The sequence below is a fragment of the Uloborus diversus genome, chromosome 9 (genome assembly GCF_026930045.1).
Source record: "Uloborus diversus isolate 005 chromosome 9, Udiv.v.3.1, whole genome shotgun sequence".
Classification (NCBI taxonomy): Eukaryota; Metazoa; Arthropoda; class Arachnida; order Araneae; family Uloboridae; genus Uloborus; species Uloborus diversus.
In genome coordinates this window covers 103,770,297-103,794,352 of record NC_072739.1, presented here as the reverse complement: position 1 = coordinate 103,794,352, position 24,056 = coordinate 103,770,297, and the positions used below count along the sequence as shown (strand labels likewise).

The 24,056-nt window shown below is 32.5% G+C and overlaps 1 protein-coding gene across 3 annotated transcripts in view; it reads right to left on the bottom strand.

Annotated features, from left to right (window-relative positions):
* LOC129229576 (uncharacterized) overlaps positions 1 to 18,233 on the bottom strand; it is a 55,673-nt gene extending 37,440 nt beyond the window's left edge. For 2 of the 3 annotated variants that reach the window (XM_054863911.1, XM_054863913.1), the window contains exons 1-3: positions 18,099 to 18,233; positions 14,132 to 14,176; positions 6,740 to 6,898 (exon numbers count right to left, since the gene is read on the bottom strand). In XM_054863911.1, coding sequence (XP_054719886.1) covers positions 6,740 to 6,898; positions 14,132 to 14,176; positions 18,099 to 18,173 — 279 coding nt within the window. In that variant the 5' untranslated portion in view covers positions 18,174 to 18,233. The remainder of the gene's footprint in view (positions 1 to 6,739; positions 6,899 to 14,131; positions 14,177 to 18,098) is intronic. The other variant, XM_054863912.1, reaches the window with a different exon arrangement.
* Between the last annotated feature and the right edge of the window lie 5,823 nt (positions 18,234 to 24,056).

The following is a 24,056-nucleotide window of genomic DNA, read 5'->3' as shown; positions in this document are numbered from 1 at the left end:
CAGAAAATAATTTTAGGGCGGGCCACACTTTTAAGTCTAAAAAACGCGATGTAAACCATATTTAGTAAGATTAGGGGATGGGCAATTCTTAACATTTCAAACTGCAGAAAAAGTCTTAAACGAAAGTCGATATTAGAAGCAATGGGTGAATCTAGCTACTGGTTTGGAATGGGATTCACGCCCCAGAAAAAATTTGAAATAATAGTTTTGAAAATGCAGTTTTACAGTTCTTGGTGATATTTTAGAGGCAAGAAAGGTACGTGTGGCTCCAAGGCTATTTTTAGAAATTTTAGTCTTATAAATGTGGTTATAGTCCATATTTATAGTTTGGGTTATGAATGAGACTCATAGACTGCCTCCAATCGATTTTTTGAAAAGCAGATAGAAATACGTAACCCCCTCCCCCACGCTACCTCTTTAACTTTTCATAACTGAAGTTCCAAAAATACTACGGAGGACAATTTTTTATGCTGTTACCGGACGAGGTGTTCTGGAGCTCTCCCCTGGAAAATTTTCGAAATTGAAGTTCTTCTGCAATAATCCATGGTATTAAAAAAAAAGGATTCTCCCACTTAAATGTTTCTAAATAGTAGTTTTCAAAACCAAAATATTAACATTCTTTGATGATAATAGAGAAAGGGGGGTCAGAGGCCCTTGTTCGAATATTTTCCAAAATTAAAGTCTTAAACACATGAGTGTAAGACCATATTTGGTAACGTTAGGGACACTGCAGTTTTTCAAAACTGAAGCTCCAAAAACGAAATTTTAAACGATTTTCGATGTATTTAGGTGATTAGAAGATCTTCCTTGGAAATTTTACGAAAGTGAAGCCCAAGATTTGGAGAAGAAACATTTTGAGGACCAATAGATAAAATGAAAACGAAATAGAAAAAAATAAAAAAAAAGGGGAGGGGGAGATATGAAAGAAAGAGGATTGTGCGAGAAGGCACACAATTCGATGCCAATAATCTAAAGCTGTTGAAAAATTTATATGTCAATATTTCTTTTTGAAAGAGAAATTAAGATTTTTTCCCAACGTTCTTTTTTTTTCCGTAAAATAACTGCGTTTTCCCAAAATGAGATCTTTTCTTCTCTTCAATAATACAGAACATTTTTGTAAAAACTTCTACTCAGCATTTTGTGGGGAGGGTCACCAGTTTTGTGCCCCTTCCCCCCTGGATGCACAACTGCAGTAAATTGTCCGGTAGTCCTCCGTCAAAAAATTTTGATATTTTACCTTAAAATTTTTGGTTTTCGGTTGATTTCAGTGTAGATTTTATTGATCAAGTTTTTGCAATAGCCATGTGTTTTTTTTTTTTTTTTGGACTATTTATTTTGGACCCAATTACAGAACATGCAATTATTCTACACAATAACATGGCACTGAACAATAAATTCTTTGAGAAGTTTCCTTATTTGCATGAAATTATTTATTAGGTTTTTTTTCCTCCAAATGAATAAATTTACTTTAATTCTTAATATGAGCACAGTTATGTTTTTCTTTCACTAGGGACGTGTGATGATACACTGGATTTAAGTAAATTTACTAGTATAGCAGCTATGAATTTTTTCCCCCAACTGCGTTTGTGAGTGAAATATACTAAACTAATTTTTTTCAAAACCCAACCAAAAATTTTGGGGGTGCGGCGCACCCCCTGGCACCCCCGTAAATCCGCCTATGCTCGAAAGTGTTTGGCGGCGCCGGAAAGGAGCCTTTTTCCAGCCTAAGGGCCTACTGGTGATGGACAGTATGCGGTCCCACCTGCTGGATACTGTCAAAACAAAGTGCAAAACACTCTCGGCCACGTTAGCCATAATTCCTGCCGGCCTGACCAAAGTTCAACAACCATTGGACTTATCGGTGAACAAGGCCTTCAAAGCTGAAATGCGACGGCAGTGGGAGGCTTGGATGAGTGACGGTTTACATTCCTTCACTAAGGGGGGGAAAATGCGCCGTGCCTCCTATGAAGAAGTTGCCACTTGGGTGTCAACCTCGTGGAATTGTGTGACAGAAAAAATAATCATGTCTGGATTCAGCCAAGCAGGCATTTGTGTTAGTGAAAATGACTTTGTTGAGGATGATGATGAGGTTGATGAACCTGAACCTCACATAGTGTCATCTACCAATATAGATGAGGACATGTTAAAATTGTTTAATTCCGATACGGAAGAATCAGATTTTAAAGGTTTTTAATGTGTGTAATGCTTGAAAATATATCTTTTTATTTATGCCAAAATGTGGTTTGTTTAATTTATAGCAAAATTTGTTTATGTGTTTTTATTTGTCAGAATATGTGTTAAAACTGTTAAAATCACTTTCCATCAATGCATTTACATAATTACTACCGGCGTTTATCGTTTTTATAAAGGTAAGTTCATTGATAATTAAGTTTTTAGCTTCGTTAGTATGCGGCGTTTACGGTGATACGGCGTTTCTGTGCATTTCAAAAATTTTTAAAGCGTTTTTTGGGGAGTGCGGCGTTTACGCCGATGCGGCGTTTCTTCCGGAAATTACTGTACTATTATATATGCGAAAGTTTGTCTGTATGGATGTATGGATGTTTGTTACTCTTTCACGAAAAGACTACTGAATGGATTTTTATGAAACTTTACAATAATATAGCTTATGCATCAGAATAACACATAGGGTAGTTTTTGTCCTGTTATGGGGGGCAAAACCCCCTTAGGGAGGCAATAAAACACAATTTTCATACAAATATGGGGATGAAAAAATACTTGCACAAATTAACATTATATGTCCATCGAAAGCTCTGATTTTTCTGCTGAAGATGGCACCTGTTCAAAATTTCTAAGTAGAATAAAAAACGAGTTATGAGCTTTTTAGTTCCATGTTCGAAGGCTTTCCTCAGCTCAATACAATATTTAGTGTATCATCTGAACTCAATGTCGATAACGACTATTGTTGTATTGTTGACTATCTTTGCTTTTCGTGACTGTTCAAGGCTTTTCTCAAGTCAAATCTTGAAGTAAGATTTTGCACAAGATTCGCAAATAATACATGGATTTAGCTGATTATTTTTCATTTTAATGCAACTTTGAGGCAATTAATGGTTTTTTTTTATTTATTACTATTATATATGCGAATGTTTGTCTGTATGGATGGATGTTTGTTACTCTTTCACGCAAAAACTACTGAATGGATTTTAATGAAACTTTATAATATTATGGCCTACGCATCAGAATAACACATAAGGTAGTTTTCGTCCCATTATGGGGGGCAAAACCCCTCATAGGGGGTAATAAAACACGATTTTCATACAAATTCTCTAATTTGGAGGTGAGAAAATGCTTGCACATACTAACATTATATGTCCATCGAAAGCTCTGATTTTTCTTCTGAAGATGGCACCTGTTTGAAACTTCTAAGTAGTATAAAAAACGAGTTATAAGCTTTTTAGTTCCATGTTCGAAGGCTTTCCTCAACTCAATACAGTATTTAGTGTATCATCTCAACTCCCCGTCGATAACTACAATAAATTGTTTATCGCTGAATATTTTTGCTTTTCGTCTGACTGTTCAAGGCTTTTCTCAAGTTAAATCTTAAATAACATTTTTGCACAAGATTGGCAAATAATAAATAGATTTGGCTGATTATTTTCCATTTTAATGTAACTTTGATGCAATTAATGGGTTTATTTTGTGTTGATTGGACACTAACTCATTATCAAAGCGACCAGTCGGAATCTCGCCAAATCTTTTTGCGAACAGATTTTAATAGCTAAGTGCAGATTTTTTTCAACTGTCGCTGTTTTTGAAGCTAAAGACTACGTAATGCTGTTTCTGGGTTTTCACCATGTAACCAAAATATCGCCATTAAAAGAATTTTTAAAACTTTTGTAAAAATGTAAATAATCCGCCAACTAAATTAAGCAAATCCATAAGCAGCACAAAAACTTCCATTAATTTGTCTTTCCGCGCAATTTCAAACAATCGCCAAATTTTACTTCGTATTTGGCCATTTTACTTTTATGTGTAAGAACAAGCTCGATTTTTAATCATGTCAAAGCTGTACGTTTCGAGTTCTTTCAGTTACAGCAGAAAGCAAAGGAAAGTAGCGATTGTTTCTCATAATTATTGTTGACCCAGGCAACGCCGGGTATTTTTGCTAGTTCAAGTAATATTTTAACATAAAAATAGCATACATAAATATGTATATAAACAACTGATTGAAAAATATTTTTAAGTGAAAATGAAAAAATTAAGATCTGTTGAAGTTTATGTAAGTGTGTATGTAAATCAAATGAGTGTTAATAAGTTTAATGCATTTAATAGCATTTATAAAAACAAATACATCAGCTATACATTTTAAGATGTTTATCTGTGATATGGAGGTTTATTGCCCATAATAAATGCATTTATAAAATTTAAAAAAAATCGGAAAAAAAAAGTTTTTAAAGATTGGAGTCTCAAAACATAAAAAATCATATAAAAAAGGGGGGGACTACTAGATATTAATAAAGGAAATGTTGACATGAAGTGAAATCTGTTCTTGTAATACAAATACAAATGTGATGATCAGCAACAGATTCTGAACCCAGCTAGGCTGTTCCTAGTCAATTTATTAGTCCTTAATGAAGATTAATAGCTGTTTTAAAGCTATCTACCCCCTTTCTGATTATAGTCTCTTCAGGTACACTGTTCTGGGTACCCACAATCCTACTTAAGTAGTAATTTGTATGACATTGACATATCCATTAAAACATGCTGAGTACATAAATATTTTACTATGGGGTAACATCAGTAAAAATTCGAAAAATATAACAGTAATAAAATGTTTTTAGTCTATAAATCTTCCATTTTTTATATCAAGCATTTCATTTGACTTTTCCATTGAGTTTAATTTTTTTTATTGTAATACATAATAGTGTAATCATGCCCAATATCTTATTCACATTGTTAAATTTTATTACTTTTAAGTATATTATGACCTAAAGTTAGTTGCACCAATGTGTAATTAAATTTTTTTTTCCAGCGTCCCGGACTTTTTACAAAAAAGTAGACAAAATACCAACCTTGGCCTTTCCCCCTCGAAGCTCAGTAGCGCAAATCCCCCCCCCCTTTTCTCAACCCGCATTTCCCTTTTTAATTTTTTAGCTCTTTTTTTTATTTATTTATTTATTTTTTAATATTATTTATTTATTCATTTATTTTTAACTATTGTTATTATTTAATTCAAAATGTTCTATGCTATGCCAATAACATACACACAAACTAAGTAAATAAATAAAATGAAATAAAGATAGAATAAAATAAAACAAATAATTCAAACTAAAAATAAATCAACAAATAAAAATTAATTTAAAAATCCCCCCTCCCCCCCCCCCCCCCATTTAGATGGTACAGCAACTCTTGCACCAGATCCACCCTATGGGCACCCCCAAATCAGGACCATCGAATAAAGCTTTGTCACTGGTAGCTTTAACATGGATGTGCGAATTCAAAGGACCTAAAGGTAGTTTTATGACATTGAAAAAAAGTGCTGAATTAATTACTACCTAGCAATCAACAGTAAATATATTATGTCTGATGAACTCGTAAACTAAGCATTAGAAAAGATGCTTAGAATTTGAATCAAAGACTATAACTTTTTCTATTAATTAGCTTCCCATAAATTGTATGCAACTTTTTTTTTTTTTTTTTGGATACTACTAAAACAAACATATTTGACATTACAGTGAAATCTGTGTAAGTTGACCATTTGTGGTGCAATACTTTAGTGGTCAACTTATAGAGGTTGAATTATATGATATAGATCTAATTCTAGCGGTGCCCACCCACCCCCTAAGAGAAAGGGTGCACCCCCTTAAATATCACAGAGACCCAGCCCCCCAAAAAATGAGAAAATTACCCCTCAAAACAACTACCCCTAAAAATTTCACTGGCACAGTCTGCGCCATTGGGGTCTACCCCTCCTAAGTGGGCATCCCTGCTAATACTGTGCCTGAAAATAGTGGTCAACTTCAAGGATGGTCAACTTTACAGGTTTTACTGCATCTGCATATCGACTGATCAACTTATTTCAAAATTTTTATGAGATTCTTTTTCCTTGAGATACTTCAGCAGCGTTTAAGCCAAGTTTAAAAATTCTTTAGCAAAAAAACTAAAATTGGGGAAAAAGTCTTTAGCAAAATGCTAAAACTCAGGCTTGACATCTTCGAAGAAATAAATGCACGTTATGTGATATCTTTTAAAAATTTGAAATGAAAAATTCAGAATTGTTCTTGATATTGAGGGAGCAAACTTTTTTTTTTCTGAAAACCCCCAATAATGTATTTATTGGGGGGATAAAATGCCCATTAAGACGAAATATTGTTCAACTTAATAACAGTTTATGCATGTTAGATATGATTTATAAATATGATTAAGTTCCATATCGTTTCCTCTCTCTGACTGTACACTTTTTCCCCCTTCTTTTTCTTGTTATATTGGAGCAAAAAAGCGAAAATGCTTTGTTCCATTTGTCGTAATTTGAATAGTATTTTCGCATTTTGCGAGAAATGCGACCGTAGCGGAAACCCTGTACTTCAGCTCTAGGAGCTCTGACCCAGTTTTCTTTTCTCCCTTCTTCACTGTTATTTCTAATCCAAGTGAAAAAAAAAAAGAAGTACTTCTTACTTTTACATCATTCTTTCTTGAATTACATTTTTTGAGAATATTTTTTAAAACCCAACTAACAATGCAGTTTTACATTCAGGCAAATTAAAATTAATGCACTTACTATAAATAAACTGATATCTTCTGGTTGCCAAGTAGGATCTTTCATATGCTTGAACGTAATCTCAAATTCTAAACTTCCTCTTCTTTTCAACATATGAGAATGACTATTTTCATTGAGACATTTTATAATATTTTTCAGAAATTTCGAGTTCATCACTTTCTGTAAAAGAAATGGTTAGATAATTTTTCACATATTTATATACAAACACAAGTCAAAATACAGAAGAGACAACCGGGTTTAATCACAACTAGAACAGTTCTATCAATGCATCAACCCTCAATTAAACTAGTATGTTGTAGCCATCAGGCCATCACAAAACTTTCTTCGATATCTCTCTTATGAATTTTGATTCCTCTCCATGCTTCAGGAAGAAGCAATATATTTCTTACAAAAATTAAGCAAAGACTATCACAATTTCCGAATTATCGTAAAAACAAAAGAGCAAAAATTGAAAGTTATTTTAAAAGTCTTACTTGAACTAATTACAAATATTTTATTTGTTAACAAACATAGGATGGCAACATTTAAAAATTATAATCATTGAGATATTATTTCCAATCATTTGCCAACGGTTAAAATCACTCGAAATATGCAGACGACAATCTATTGCATTTTATCTTTCTTGTTGTTGCATTAATGTGACTATTTTTATTTGCACAAAAAAAAAATCGACCCCCCAGGAGGGATTGGTGCCGAAATTGAACCAACACCTATTTATAAAAAGGTTCACATTTATTCCAAGTTTCATCCAGAACGTAGCATTATTTCTTGAGACATAGCACTCACAATCAACAAGAAGTTCTGTCTAGAACTAGACGAGCCTACTTTCCCGTATACCCATACTGGCTTTCTAGTACCTGATCAATATTCTCAAAAATAGCTACAGTCGCAAATTTTTTCAAACATATTTTTAAAATACTTTAAGCTGATTTCTAGGAATAAATTATTCCTCACTCATCTAAAAAAATTAGATGCGTAAAAAAAAGAAAAAAAAACGAACAAATAAAATAGCAGCAATTTTAAACAAAGCAGCTAATACACTTCTTTTCCATTAAAAAAAATCTTTAACTGCTTTCAAAACGAAAAAATAATAATTAAAATTAATAAGCTCATTAAAATAAATATATCATATCAAAAAAATCGTCTTTTTCCCCTGTTGCCAAAAACATTTTTTAAATGAATTCATGCACCTACCAGAACAAAACAAAAAAAAAACAATAAAATGTCAACTTAAAGAAATAATTTTCATTGTCAAAAAAAAAAAAAATCGTCTGCGCATATCTTTATGTAGAAACATAAATGACTTCGAGTTTATTCGCCAAAAACTGAGTACCTAAATTGAAACTTTAGCGTAAAAATAAAAACAAGTCATATCAACAATAATTATTTCACAGTTAAAACCATATGTAGAGTCGGAGTCGAAGTCAATCTCATTTTGAGATAAAGGAGTCGGAGTCGAATATTTAAGAATTGGAGTCATTCATTTGTCCTCCGTGTATAAATTTTTGCCAAAGCTACAAAGTCAGAGTCGAAGTCGGGGAGTCGGAGTCCGATTAATTGTTGGGCACAGGAGTCGGAGTCAAGTCCCCCTAAATTCTCGGAGTCAAACTCTGGAGTTTGGCATCAAGAGTTATTTCCAACAAAATTTGTTGGAAGTAAATCCGCCTTCAAGTACAGAATCTACATTGACTTTCAATTTCTGCGTAGGTGCTATTGTTGAGGGATTTGAACTGTTCAAAATTGAACAGAAAATTGTTCAAATCAAAAAGATAGTTTACATACAAGTTTTTCATCAAAAGCATCTTCCTACAAAGTTTGTTTGAAGCAAATTCGCCTCACAGTTCGGAACTGCCTTGAATTTCCCCGTAGACGCTAATGTTAAGTTTTTTTGAACTGTTCAAAATTGAACAAAAAATAGTTTAAATCAAAAAGTAAAATATGGGAATGAGGTGTCCTCGCCGAGATCTTTCGAACAAAAAAAAGTTTTTTCCAATCAGACTATTCATTCAAAAGTTATTAGGGTGGGACAGACAGACAGACCGACGGACATTTTTCCCCATCTCAATACCCTACTTTCCAATTTTTAATTTTTCGATATTTATTGAACTATTTTAATTATTTTTGCCATTTTTTTGTTTTTCGCGATATTTTTAAGATGCATTGAGCCTTCTTTCGTGCTTTTTTTCTTCTTTTTCTGGGAAAGTAGGCTAAAAAGAAAGAACGTTTGATTGCACCACCCCCTTTTCAGCTATTAACGTCAAAATAAAATCGGCTCTTTTACTTTCTAAGGGTTACTTGCTGATAAATTTTTGTTTGATTCTGTTCATCATTTCTTAAGATATAGCAGTCACAAGTGACAACAAAAAATGTTTGATAGCTCAGCCCTTGTTTGAGCTAGACCATGGGCGGATTTACAGGGGGCAGAGGGGGGCAATGCCCCTCCAGTTTTGGGAGGACTTTATGTAGTAACAACCCATCCTCCAAAATTTTTTTAAAAAATCATTTTTTTCTTTTTTGACTAGTTTAGAAGGGCATGGTTGGATTTATAGGAGGGGGGGGCAATGCCCCTCAGTTTTGGGAGGACTTAATATAGTAACAACACATCTTCAAAAATCTTAAAACGAAGAATATATTATTATTTTCTTTTTTTAAGGGGTTACAGTACCTCAAAAATGATGAAACAATCAAAAAATTTTTTATTGCTTATTTCAAAACTAAAAACTATTCTGAACACAGGGAAAAAGTTTCATTGCTTTAGTTCAAATATTTAAAAAGTTATGAGTAGTTTTAGACCATGCTCGCTATGTGTTCTTATGCAAAAGAAAAACTTTAAACTGCTTTTTCTCGATGATGGTATTTTTGTGTTTTCATGTCATTAGAATCCCTAAGGATTTTTTTCTATTTAAAGATACAGCTTTAAAGTAATACTTTTTGCAATTGGGATAACATATTTGAAAAAACTGTGCATTGGATAAGCATGTTGTAAATTACTCAAATTCTTAGAGCGTGTTAAACCTTTAAAAACCAATTTAAAAAAAAACTTTGATTTTTTACATAATTAATCAATGAAAATTTTCTAATAAACTCATAAGCAAATGAATTCACAGATTTTTAGAGATGATTATAGTGATTGTTTAGCAAAAAAAAATTTTAATTAGTGCAAAAATAAAAAAAATTAAGGATTTCAAAAAATCGAAATTTTCTTCAATTTTTTTCATTTTTTAAAAATTAGGCAATATTTTTAAATTTTGAAAATAAATTATTGATTAAGAAATAAATATGAATGTTATGGTTTCAAAAAAATATAAAATTTACTTAAATTTCAAAAAAATGTTTGAAGTGTACTGTGACCCCTTAAATAGTTCAATGAAAATGAAGAAAATAGCGAATGTCCTTTTCTGATGGGAGAAAAGAAAAAACATTAAGTACAAATAGTACAGCTTTCACTAGGGTGCTGAAAATATGCCTACATTCATTATTTTGGACTGAAAACCAGGGAAGAAACCCCTGAACTGCCTAAAATTGGAGATATTCAATATCCCACTTAAAAGGGAGCCCTGCGTCACTCTCTTGGTACCAGTCACCTCTCTTAAAGCCAATTCAAAAAGGACAGCATAAAAACACACATTAATAAAAACGACAAAAAAAAAATTGGAAAAAAAATAGAACCGACTTCAAAATTGCTCTAAAAAGCGAAAAATAATTTTATTCTTTAAACACCATCGATAATACTTTTAAACATAATTTTTGAAGTTGGCGCAAAACGAGTGAAAATTAAGTGAATTTAAAGAATATTACCAGTGAAACCATGTTCCGTTCATATTTTTTTCTGAAAATCATCCAAAGTTAGAAACGAAACATGTATATCGTTGCTCAAATACGCTGTTATCAATGCATAAAGTATGGTTAGTGAAGAAACTAGGCCTGGTTAAATTTATAGTTGTAGTTGAGTTATGGCTGTGAATGATCTTATCTATCATTTTTGCGCCAACTTCAAAAATTATGTTTAAAAGTATTATCGATGGTGTTTAAAGAATAAAATTATTTTTCACTTTTTAGAGCAATTTTGAAGTTGGTTCTAATTTTTTTTTTTTTTCAGAATTTTTTATTTCATTCTTTTTAGTGTAAATGTATTTCAGAAATATTAAGAAGTTATTATAACGAAACTTTCTTATTTTTTTCATAAAAATGCTCCATACTAAAAAAAAAAACTAAAAACACGCTTTGAACTTTAAGCGATTGACACTAACAAGTTATCGTTGTTCCTCCCTGGAATTCATTTGTGTGTTAATTTAATTATAACCATTCAAATATTACGTTTTTCCTAACTAATTAACATTTTACAGCCCAGTTGCTTTTTATGCAGCGCCGTGTCCAAGGGGAGGGTTTTAGGGGTTAAACCTCTCCCTTGAGGAAAAAATAAGCAAAATGAAGAAAACGTATATTTGACTTAAATTTACTTTAATGAGAAAGTTTGCGTTCAACGTTTTTATTTTATTTTAATTTTCTCTCTGAAGTTTTTTGCGATTTACACTTGCTAAAGCCTTACAAACTGATGTAATATTTCGGAAAAAGTATGGCGGACGAACCGCTGAATGATCTACCAATGCAAAGAAAGAATATTGCTTATTGTAAGGAGCTTATGGTGAATTTGGCATATGTTACATCTATGAAGATGCATTAGTGATTGTGCTTCGCAATGTAATTTGCATCTGCAAAGAGCTCTTTCTTGTTTAGTTTATTAAGCATTATTTCAGAACATAACAACCTGATATACATTCTACATTATTAGAGACGTACCGAGTACTCGGTAACTACTCGGTACTCGGCCTACTCGGCCAATTTGCCGAGTACTCGGTACTCGGCCAAATTCTGCTCAGATACTCGGCCAATACCGAGTAGCAAAAAATTGAATATTGTCCAAGACAGATACTAAAATTTATTAAAAAAAAGAGCAAGCGTTATATTCTGCAATCATTTACAATTAAAATTTATAAGTCAAATTTAAATTTTGAGAATAATGAAGTTTGTAATGCTTCAATGTAATAAATCTTTATTTTAATGTCCCCAAAGTTAATAAAACTTATCTATTAAAAATTATGCAAAAAAGTAAGTATAGAAAATATGGAATTTTTATATTAAAAATGGATTTTTGCTATAAACAAAAATTAGTTGTAAAAAATATAAAAATACTTTTGCTGAAAAAATAAAAGGAAATAAAACAACTTTAAAAGCACAGTGCAGGAACACTGCAGACACGTATTTTGGCGTTACAAGGAATTCCTTTTCCAATGCACAAAATGGGAGCTCGTGGGTTTAAAGGCATCCGACAAAAGTTGAATTTTTTTGTCGAATGTCTTTACACTCTTTAGCTCACATGTTATGCACTGAAAAAGACATTCTTTGTAACGTGGGGGGGGGGGGGGGGGCAGAAACACGTGTCTGCAGTGTTCCTGCACATTTGTTTCATCTGCTTTTAAAAATTATTTATGTTTGGTGGACTGGAACTATAATTGATTGATATACAGTGAAACCCCTCCTAACGGACACCCCTCTTATGTGGACAATTTTTAATTCCCCAGTTCCAATGCAAATAACATTATTAAGCCCCTATCCTGCGAACACCTCTCAATTGCGGACAAAAAAAAATTGTCCTGTTAGTGTCCGCATTAGAGGGATTTTACTGTAATTTGTTTTAATTCCAACTTGATTAATCATGTCTTTTATTTATTTATTTCTAATTTTAAAAATAATTTTTTTGTAAAATTTTTGGCACAAACAAAATTGTTTATATAATGCATAATTAAATTTCAGCAGGAATTCAGTTTTAAAAACTATTATATGGACAAGGAGGTCTATACTACTATTCCAATAAGTTCAAAATTCATCACATGTGCGTCGGTGGTTCTTCTTAAAACATAATTGGTACGTGGTAACTCGGACGAGTAGTGAAAGGCCGAGTACTCGGTACTCGGCTACTCGGCCAAAGTGCTACCCGGTACATCTCTATACATTATAAAAGAATTTGTGAAGAGTTTTTAATACTCATAGCAATATACTACATAGTAAACAGATTTAATTAAAAAGAAGCAAGCAAAGTTTGATTAAAGCGAATCTGTGAAACGAAGGAATACTTTGATAACTTGTACAGCTAGAGGTATTCCTTCAAGAATACAGCAGTCCTTACATGTGAATAAACGCCATAATGGGATCGGCAATTTGTCGTAAAACTAAAAGCTGTAAGAGGGTTGAATTCCCCCCCCCCACTGGTAAGATTAAAACCTCTCCCTTTATGAAAATCTGGACACGGGCCTGTTTTTATGCAATACTGTATCTCCTTACTTAGCCTAGATCATCTGTTATTGGCATACATGAAAACGATAAAAATACTGCTATAGTTGAAGCAAACCTAACCTAGTAGCATTGTGAAGGCTAAGCAGATCCTAATCACTGCATAAACCTCACTTCGACGTTAGGTTTACCCCCACTATAGAGCAATGGCGCTGAAGAAACTTGATGCTTACTTCAGAGAAGCCTTCATTCAAAATTATCACCACAATTACTATTAATATTATTGTTGTATGGCACCAAATTTTTTGAAACAATGGGCTTTATAATTGATCATATAATAGGGAAATCGCATGAAATTTACTGTTTTTTGACCATAACTTTTTTTCTAAAGAACAAATATGGTCAAACAAAGTAATGGGACCTAAGTTGAGCCATCCCCTATCCATTAAAAGAATCATCAAAATCTGTTCACTAGGTGAGACGCTGTGAGTGGACAAACAAAAAAAAACATACATACGGCATGAACTGATAACCACCTCCTTTTTGAAGTCGGTTAATAAGTAAAGCATGGCCTTATGCATCACAGGAAAACAGACCAAAACATTGGGGGCGGAGGGGGGTGGGCAATTTGAAATGTTGCTCAAAAAAAAATCCTGCCCCCCCAGGAACTCAGTCCTAAATTCGCCTATGAGCTCGACACCAAAATTGACTCTGCACCTGTCCTGTTAGGGACAACATATTTGACCAAATTTTGTTCGACTCCACTGAGGATGTCAGCCGCAGAGCTTGACGAAACGTCTAGATTTTCTTTTCCATTTCGACCATGGCCAACAAGCCCGAAAATCTTGAATTCTTCATATTATAGATATTTAAAATTGAAAATTTATCCTGCTTAAATGGTTATTTATGTTGCTTTTGCTTTATTCAAGTCTTGGGCTACATTCAATATTCTTCTCAATGTTTTTGAAAAAGCACATTTTGATAAAGATTTATAAAAGATCAGTGACTATTTACTCAATAAGCATTAAATTCTCGAGATATATTTATAAAAAAGCTAAACCAATGAATAACAGTATGAAAAAATAACAATGTTGTTTTTACCTGTTTCCTTTGGCAGCAGCCATTGGGAAATTTGTTGGAAAATGCCTGAAGCAAGAAAAAGAGAAAAAACATTTTATCAAATGAAGTCACAATTCCAGATTAGAGGGAAGCATCCCCCCTCCCCACTTTTTAGCCTACTTTCCTAGTAAAAGTGAGAAAAAGGAGAAAAAAGCATGAAAGAAGGCTTAATGCATCTTAAAAATGTCGCGAAAAACAAAAAAAAAATCAAATATAAATAAAATAATTAAATAAATATCGAAAAATTAAACATTGGAAAGTAGGGTATTGAGATGGGAAAAAATGTCTGTTGGTCCCCGTCAGTCTGTCCCCCCCCTAATAACTTTTGAATGAATAGTCCGATTCGAACAAACTGTTTTTTGTTCGAAAGATCTCAGTGAGAACACCTCATTCCCACATTTCACTTTTTGATTTGAACTATTTTTTGTTCAATTTTGAACAGTTCAAAAAAACTTAACATTAGCGCTTACGGGGAAACTGAAAGTCAATGTAGATTCCGTACTTGAAGGCGGATTAGTTTCAAACAAATTTTGTTGGAAATAGCTCTTGACGCCAAACTCCAGACTCCGAGAATTTAGAGGCACCCGATTCCGACTCCTGTGCCCGACAATTAATCGGACTCCGACTCCCCGACTTCGTAGCTTTGGCAAAAATTTATACACGGAGGACAACTGACCGACTCCGATTCTTGGATATTCGTCTCCGACTCCTTTATCCAGAAATGAGATCGACTCCGACTCCGCAGCTATGGTTTTAACTGTGAAATAATCATTGTTGATATGATTTGTTTCTATTTTCACGCTAAAGTTTTAATTTAGGTATTCAGTTTTCGACGAATAAACTCGAAGTCATTTATGTTTCTACATAACGATTTGCGCAGACGATTTTTTTTTTATTGACAATGAAAAGTTATTCTTTAAAATGACATTTTATTGTTTTTATTATTTTTTTATTTATTTTGGTAAGCGCATTAATTCATTTAAAAAATTATTTTTGGCAACAGGGGAAAAAGAAACGATTTTTTTTTTTTGATATGATGTATTTATTTTAATAAGTTTATTAATTTTAATTATTATTTTTTCGTTTTGAAAGCTGTTAAAGAATTTTTTTAAGGTAGAAAAGTGTATTAGCTGCTTTGTTTAAAAGGTGCTGCTGTTTTTTTTTTAGGCATCTAATTTTTTTAGACGTGTAAGGAATACTTGATTCCTAGAAATTAGCAAAAATATGTTTGAAACAATTTGCGATTTTAGCTATTTTTGAGAATATTGATCAGGTACTAAAAAGTTATGGGTATACGGGAAAGTAGGCTCGTATAGTTCTAGACGGAACTTCTTGTTAATTCTGGTGTCCTCTAATTAGTGCTGTAGCTGGAAAAATACTTGGAGAAACTCACCAAATGGAAAGGTGGTTTAAAATTTTCATCATTTTTTTCAATACAAAATAAAATACTTCGGGGGATGCTGTCCCTCATAAAGAATGTAATGTAAAATATACAATAATTTTTGAATTTGTAAGTACATTTTAATCTGATTAATCCGGATCAATGGGTGATCCTGGTCATCCAAATTTCGGAAAACAGGGATTAAACAAAATAAACTAAAAATTGAACCATGTGCATCAACAAACTACAGTACTTTGTAAAAATTGTATTTTGAATTCAAGAGAATGAAAAATAAAACAGGTTTTTAAAAAAATGAGAAATATATATATAAAAAAAAATCATTAATGCAGGGGTGCCCACCTGCAGTGGGGGGGGGGAGGTCAAGTCAAGAAGCAGAATGCGCCATTGAAACTTTTAGGGGTATTTTTTTTTATTAAGAGAATGCTCTTGCTTTTGCTGGTCTTCACAATATTTATGGGGGGGGGGCACCCCTGACAGAGTTGCTTGTTATTTATAAAATATCTATATCTGAATGGGCGTCTGGATTAAACAAAGTCTGAATAATGAGAGGCTACTGTAATTATTTTCTTTTGCATATTTTAGATATTTTTAAATATGCTATCAGCAAGGTGTAGAGTTTATTTTTGATAATTGTTTTCATTTTCGAATACACTTATCTTTGATTTATCAAAAGTAACATAGAAACTTATACTAAGGTGTCATTATGATGTCAGATTGAAAATTCTTATTTCTAACACTGGTACAAAATATGCATCACTGTATTTCAAATCTAAGTATCTTTAAGAACAAAGAAACGTTAAGTTAATATTTCAATATGACTATTTGCTTAAAAATAATTTTGTTCTCATTAAAAATAATGTTTGAACCATTTGATCACAAAGAAATTTTCAGAATTATCCAATTTTTCTTTAGATTTAAATTTTCTACCATGTGTTTCCAATTTAAAGAGAAAAAAAAACTTTTGGAAATAAGCACATTGGATGACTATGTAGAACTAACATTGCACATAAAAACATATCTTTGATTTTAAATTTGTAATTTGTATTTCACATTATTATTATACTGATGTCATAAAATGCACTACTTGTCTTCAAAGAAAAAGCAAGCAAATACAGTTGACTCTCTGTTTAACGTCTTTCAAGGGACCACAAAAGATCATCCTTAAGTAGAATTTGTCCTTGAACAGAATGCTTTTAAAATTACAGTAGAGCATCCGGAACCGTGAAAAGCAGTCTTCAAATAGAGAAAATTGTTAAATAGTGTCGTTAAACAGAGAGCCAACTGTACTCATACAACTACAAAAAAATAATAGTTATAATATTGAAAGTATTAAGTATACAATAATGTAGCAAAAAGTTACTTAATTTGTTCGTGCTTTGTATATTATAGGAAACACTTAATTGACAAAAAAAAAAAAAAACTTTAAATTGTTTTACCAACAAATATAAATTTCTAATAAACTGCCCATTTTTTAACTGAATGATTAACAATAAAAACAATCACAAATTATACTTTCTTGAAGTTTGGAATATTTCAAACATGGCATTAAGAGAAAATATTGCTATCCACTTTTAATATACTAATAGAGAATTTCACTAATGTTTACGAAATAATGGATGAATCACATCTTACATTTTGCGAAGTCCTAAATTGGTTAGTGAAAACCACTAAACCCAAAATGGGATATATTGCCCAGGTCTAGAACAAAGTAAGGGCTTCTTTCCCCACAACTAGAATGTACGAAAGCGATAATATATTTTATAAAGAAATAACAGCCTGATGTCAACAAAAAGCACAGCAACTCGGTAAAAAAATTGCAATCATATTTAATGAATAATAGCTCAGCAGAATAATATGCATTTACCTAGTGCATATTAACAACAGGAAACTATAATAATAGTCACTCAAGTATTTGATTGGGTGGACATTCATTATAGAGGAGCCTAATTTGGTACACATAAAGTTCATAATGAGCAATGCACAGGTTATCCGGATAACCCACTTGGAAAAGAAGAAGGTGGTTAGAGAAACACCTTGGAGACAAGATCTTTCACAAACCATATTACTGAATTTTCCTATAAAATCGGAGAAATCATTTGCCGGGGACCTAAATTTGTTTTCTGCCTTCTGAGATTTAACAGGTTTGGTTGGTCTCTGAACATAATTGCACGGAAAATAATAGATTGCTTCCACTGAATTATTGGGAATATTTTTTTTAAATCTACTTTAGTCAAAAAAAAAGTTTTAAAATGGCTGGAGCAAATGGATACGAAAATGTTCAAGTTCACAAAAAGAATTCCACAAAAATTAAATAGAGAGCCATATCGTAAAAAAATAATGTGGTTGTTCTGATTAAATGAATGTACTTTCATCATTTTAAGTGGACTATAACATTAATAACAAAAGTTTTTACACTTCAAAAGAATTTTCTCTGCATTGACAACTTTCGCCCAATAATTATGGATTTATGCGAGGAGAATAATAATTTCTGAAGTTAATAATCCATCACAAATTATAGAAGTTGTATTATTAATCTTCTGTACTGACCATGTACACAAAAGAGTTGAACATTGAAAACTTCTTTAACACCAATCTTTCAAGTTTCCCTCTGTTTGTAAACATCCAGAAGTTAAAGATATGTCCTCTTCAGACGACCGAGAGAATGAATGAAGAAAAACAAAGTCGACGCTCGATTTTGATCCGGCGGGAAGAGAAAAAAAGTGTTCGCTACGCTGGACCAATCACAAGTAGCCGCGCGTCGCAAACTATTGCATCATTCTCTAAACTAATTTTATGATTGGACAGCAATAAATGTCCAGACAGCAGTTCTGCTCAGCAGCGATGCTCTGTGGTATAGAACCTCGATAGAACTTACGAGAATAAGATGCGAGAAAGGGAGTTCCCCTTCTACATCTCCGCAGAGAGCTAGCTGTTTATCTTTTTTTAATTTTTCTGATGCATTACGTTTAAAGGGGTTTTCTTTCGCCAAAATATTACATGACAAGTTGATGCTACGGTAGATATTTTAGAAAACTGTCCAGATTGGATTGCATGCCTTCAGCCTGGTGCTCTGGCATTTGTTTAAAAATTCGAAGTTCGAAATGACCGAAGCTGATGCTAGACACACTGACACACTCCGGATCGTCCGGCGGCTAACTTAAGGGACGGTGTACAAAATGACATTTGTATTGATAGGTTATTTTTTGAGATTAATTTTCTTTTATTTCATTTTGCTTTTTGTATGGGTCTTTTAATTTTCACTATGATCATGACAAATTTGATGACATATAAGTTTTCGAATTCGACTTTAATTTCGAATAGGGAATAGAATTTCGAATATATATATATATATATATATATATATATATATATATATATATAATTTTTGTGGATCAAAAATAAATTATATGCGATACGTGATTAATCTTCAAAGTACTTTTTCAAACAAAAATTTATTCAACAAATATCCTCGAAAGTTGTGCAACTATATTTAAGCGGAAAAGATAAAGCTTTCAAGCAATTTTTTTCCCCACAAGGTGTATGAGCAATAACATCTCCAAGGGGGGGGGGAGGCGTTTCGTCTTTCTGGGGAGACACCCAAAGTTAATTTAAATATTATAACTACTCGGAGTTCTGAATATTTTCCCCAATATTTCTAAAATAATATTTCATCTATCAAATTTCAACAAAAACGGAGCACAATGCCGTAGAGAAGCACGGTTGCATATACATTTAAGGCCTGAAAAGTTGAATGAACTTCATGATTTCATAAAACATTAAAAGTTTTTTTAGCAATCAACGAATTTGCTAATGGGGTTGTTTCCTTCAGTCAAAAGTAGTACTTTTTGTCACTGAAATTGATAGAATAAGCAAAAAATAATAATAATAACATGGACACAGAAAATACTTTCATTTTCCCAACAGTTACTTTTTAATTATTTTTTTAAATGTCCTATTTTTGAATCAAGGCGTGGTCTTGATGACGTCACAAATTATGTACTTTGCGGCATCTTTCTACCGCGATTCCACGTTATGATAATCAAGAAGCGAAATAAAATTGCGCTCTACGCTTGATATCAACCATATCGTTGCCAATACACGTGAGTAAAGATGCGAATTAAATATTTTGCTCTGTGAATAGCAACACAGAATGGCATTTCATCATTTGTGATGACATCGGACAGAAGCATAAACATTGAAAGCGCACCGATTTAAGTATTTTTTTTTTAAATATTAAACTTAAACGAATTATTTAAAAAATGGTCAGATCCTATTTTTTTTAAGCATGCTCTTTCAGAAAAAAATACTTTTAAAATTTTGAAAAGACCCCATTCTTTTCACGTGACCGCTGATGAATGAGTTCCGTGTTCTTTGATTTTGATTTTTTTTTATATACTGATAATGCAGGGGTTCATGTCATTCGGAAAAGATGACCTTCTCGACTTCACAAATTCATTTTACGCAGGGCCTGCACACTGAATAGACCAACTAAGCAGTGGCCTAGGGCCCCCAAATGACTGAAATTACTTTAGTCTATGGCTAAAATTGTAAGGTTTGTATAATGTAATAAATATTGTATATGTATGTATAATACTACTCGACCCGTGCGGAACTCCGCACTGTACTTCGAATCGTTTCATAAGGCATTTCACTCTTTAAAATTTTCAAAGAAAGAATATTATGAAGTAAAACCGAAAAAGTAAACGGAAAAAAGTAAGCGCACAGGAGAAGCCATGTAATTTGAAGACATCAGTAACAAAACCTCGTTAAATACATTGTTGTGATAATTTGACTATCGCTTCCCTTTTGGTTGTACGTATTTTCAATGAAAATATAAATATCATTAAAAGTGTGGCTGAGTGACACGTAAAAATCAGTAATTTTGCATGTGAAAAAACATGTTGTGGCAAATACAGTCCTGCCCATGTGAGCATCTGACGGAAAAAAAAGAAACATTAAAGAGATATTTAGCGGCATGGATTCGAACTGGCGCCATTGTGATTAACAGTACGACGCTCCAACAAACCTAGCAACTGCAGGTTCCTTTTCGAATGCTATTCATTAAAGGAATGCGTAATAAAACATAGTAAAAAAGCTTTTTGCCGAAAAAAGTATAATAAGATCATGCGTCTATGTTTTGTCATTAGCCAGCATGATACGATTTAAAATTATTCGTAAAACATGGAATTTTATTAAAGAATGAGGAAGATCTCACGTAGCGATTGAAACTAAAATTCTAGAGAAGTAATAAATTCGATTGAAAAAATAAGTGTTTTTATTTTTGAATATTCAACAATTTCCCATAGCAGGCTTCTTTAACCTGTACGGCTTAAATAATGCACGCACTTATTTTTCTTTTAATCGAACACTTAAGATTCAAAACCAAAACCAGTTGAACTGATTCCGTTTTTTAAGTGTAATTTTTCGAGCGTAGACAATTTTTTTTTTTTTTTTTTTTTTTTTTTTTCCCCCAGCCGAAAGCAGAGGAGTAGAAAATGATTTCTTACTAATGAAGTTGATAACAATTTTAATGTTTTATATCGTATTCGAATAAATAATTAAAGGTTTACTGGGTGAAACTCGTAGTTTTAATTTGGCGTATAGTATTTTTTCATTTGTACAAAAGTTCGAACACTGCTATTAGAAAAATCTACATTTCAGAATTCAGAACATTAGAAAAATCTACAATGAAAATGTTTTTCTGCACAAAAAGGATTGCCTTGAGGTATATCTAATACTATTTTTTATGCTTACATTATGCTCAGTGGTCTGGACGGAGTTAAAGCTTTTTTAAAAAAGGACACCCTTTGATTAGCAGTATCTGACTGATAACTGTAGCCTGCATAAAGGAGTCGAAGAGTCTTAAGACTTTTATAAAATTGCAGCAAATTTTTCCAAAGCTTTTATTTTTGATGACTCAATTATTTAGATTTCAATAATGACAAGGACTGACCCACTTAGACTTAGATGATTATGACCTATCTCATTGGCGTAAACTAGGAGGGGCATAGGGGGGCAAGTGCCCCCCTACTTTTTTGAGCCATGGGCAGAGTTAGTATTTTGACCCCCTAGTTTTTAAGCAAAGGTTTGTTTTTCATTTGCTTGTCAAATTGACCTTATTTTCAAACGATAACAAAATGCAATCGTATATTACTAATGCAATTGTTATAAATTATATGCAAAAGTTGTATCCTTGTCTTCAACCACCACCAATCAGTAATTTCAACCTATAGTTTATCTGTTTTTAAACTGCACCACAGCATTTCTTTTCTTTTTTCCCTAGCTCATCTGAAAATGAGAACGTGTTCAAAATGCTGCGCCTCCGAAGCCCCCCCACCCCCGCCACGCCCACACACACACATGCGCACATCGGAAGCATTATGGAGCATCTGACATTTCATTTCCAGGTCTTCAATTTTGAGAATTTTCCAGCGGAAAGCCAGTGGCGGATCATAGGATTGTGAGGCCCCAGGCGCAGCCTGCTCCCGAGGCACTCACAACAAAAACAATAGAGTCTTACTAATATTAACAATGCAGGAAATCATAACTTTTTTTTATTTTTTGAATACACGAACAAGCTTTATGGGTGGGGGGGGGGGAGACAGTTACATTCTTATTTAAAAGGAAAAAAAAACGATCTGACCAAAAAAAAAACATTACAGTGAAAAATGTTGCCTCCTATATTTGGTCGTAATTTAGTCAGTACATGAGGAGAGATTCTCCGAGCCCCGCTTTCAGGCACTTACAGGGGTCGGAGTTGTGATTTCAAAAATGTTAGCACACAATTTTGATAAAAGCTTAGTAATTTTTAGGACAACAAATATCAAGTTTTTAAACTTAAACGTAATTTATAAGCTTGATTTTCGCATTGGATGATAAAACGTTTCGAATTCAATTTTGAAAATTACAATACAATGCATTCAATCTTTTATTCTTTAACACAGTGACCAGTATGAAGTAAAAATAAATATACATATGTCCAATTGCTTCTTTACTTTTTTTTGTTGTTGAAAAAAAATGTCCTTAATAAGGAGGTATTAAAAGTAGAGTGCAAGGTGCAATCCCAAAATTTATTGCATACTTTTCTTTTTATCAGATAATCTGATACTTTTTAGTATCTTAGAATCATCAAAAATATCCCTGTAAATTCCAGATGAACCATTTGAAGATGCAAATGAATAATTGTTTTTTATGACAACTAAAACTATAAGAAAACCTCCGCTTACGAAATTTTATCTTGGAGTGAATTCCAAATAAAAACTTAGGATTTCTTCATCATAACCAATTTGTTTTCAGTGGAAGACAAAGAACCTGGAATTTAAAATACAGTTTGATTTTTACAGCTACTTGTCAACCTCATTTGTCTCGCCGCATCAGCATGAGACAATACCTGTGAAAATAAAATGCTTTAAATTCATCCCTTTCTGCATGGCACCATGTGCTAATTTTGCATTTATTTCTGCCTGCTTTTTCAACTACAAGGAAGAGAATTTCGTTTCCCATGGCATTTCAATAAAACAAATTACTATTCACATTTTTAAAACAAAAAGTTAGTGACTAAATTTAAAAATTATATATGCAAGAAATTATCCAACTTCACTGAACAGAAACACAAAGCACCAAACTCTTTGTATTGGAAGAACAAGCTAATGCTCAGATTACAACGCAATGTAAGTACTATAAAAATAAATATTACTTTCCATTACACCTGGGGACAAACCATTTAACTTTTGTTTTTAATATACTTTTTGAACCAAGTGCTTACATTTGAGTTCTCATTTTATTTTATAGCTTTTTTGTAGAAGTGGAATGACTGCAAGATTTAGAAAGTATAGATAAAACAGTTTTATATTGAGCATCTGTTTTTGTCATTGAACTATAAGAAAGGTGGAATGACTGCTGAGGGAGGAAACGCAGTCCGAAAAAGGCTCTCATTCCTCCTCACCGTTTGACAGGGGTCTAGACGGCAAGACAATCTGGTTAGGGGAATCTGCTTTGCTCAAGACACCGAGGAGTTTATTAATATGGAACAACTCCAGTATTTAAAATAATATCACTCTTAGGTTCGCAAAAAAATGCATCTTGATTTCATAACAAACTATTTGTTTAATGATCCGATTTACGTCGTTTTTTCTTTTCGAATCATTATTTAAACATCTTAAATAAACAATGAAAAGGGAGGAACATTAATAAAGTTTATATTTTTATGTTTTAAGAAGATATTTAAGTACATAATTATAAAATAAGTTTGTAAAAAAAAAAACGGAGTGAAAAATTCACAATCCTTGAAAGAAAGAATCTACAGAAAATATTACCGAAAGAGTTTTGTAAAACTTATTAAATTATTATAACGCAAGTTATTTAGTGTCAAAAAGTTTTCATTCTGTTTGGCTTGACAAATAAACTTAAAACAATTTCGCGTTTTAACAAAAATGAAATATTTTATTTCCTTTTAGTAAGCCATTTTAAAGATATGTTTCAATATAGTTCAAAATGGAGTATTAA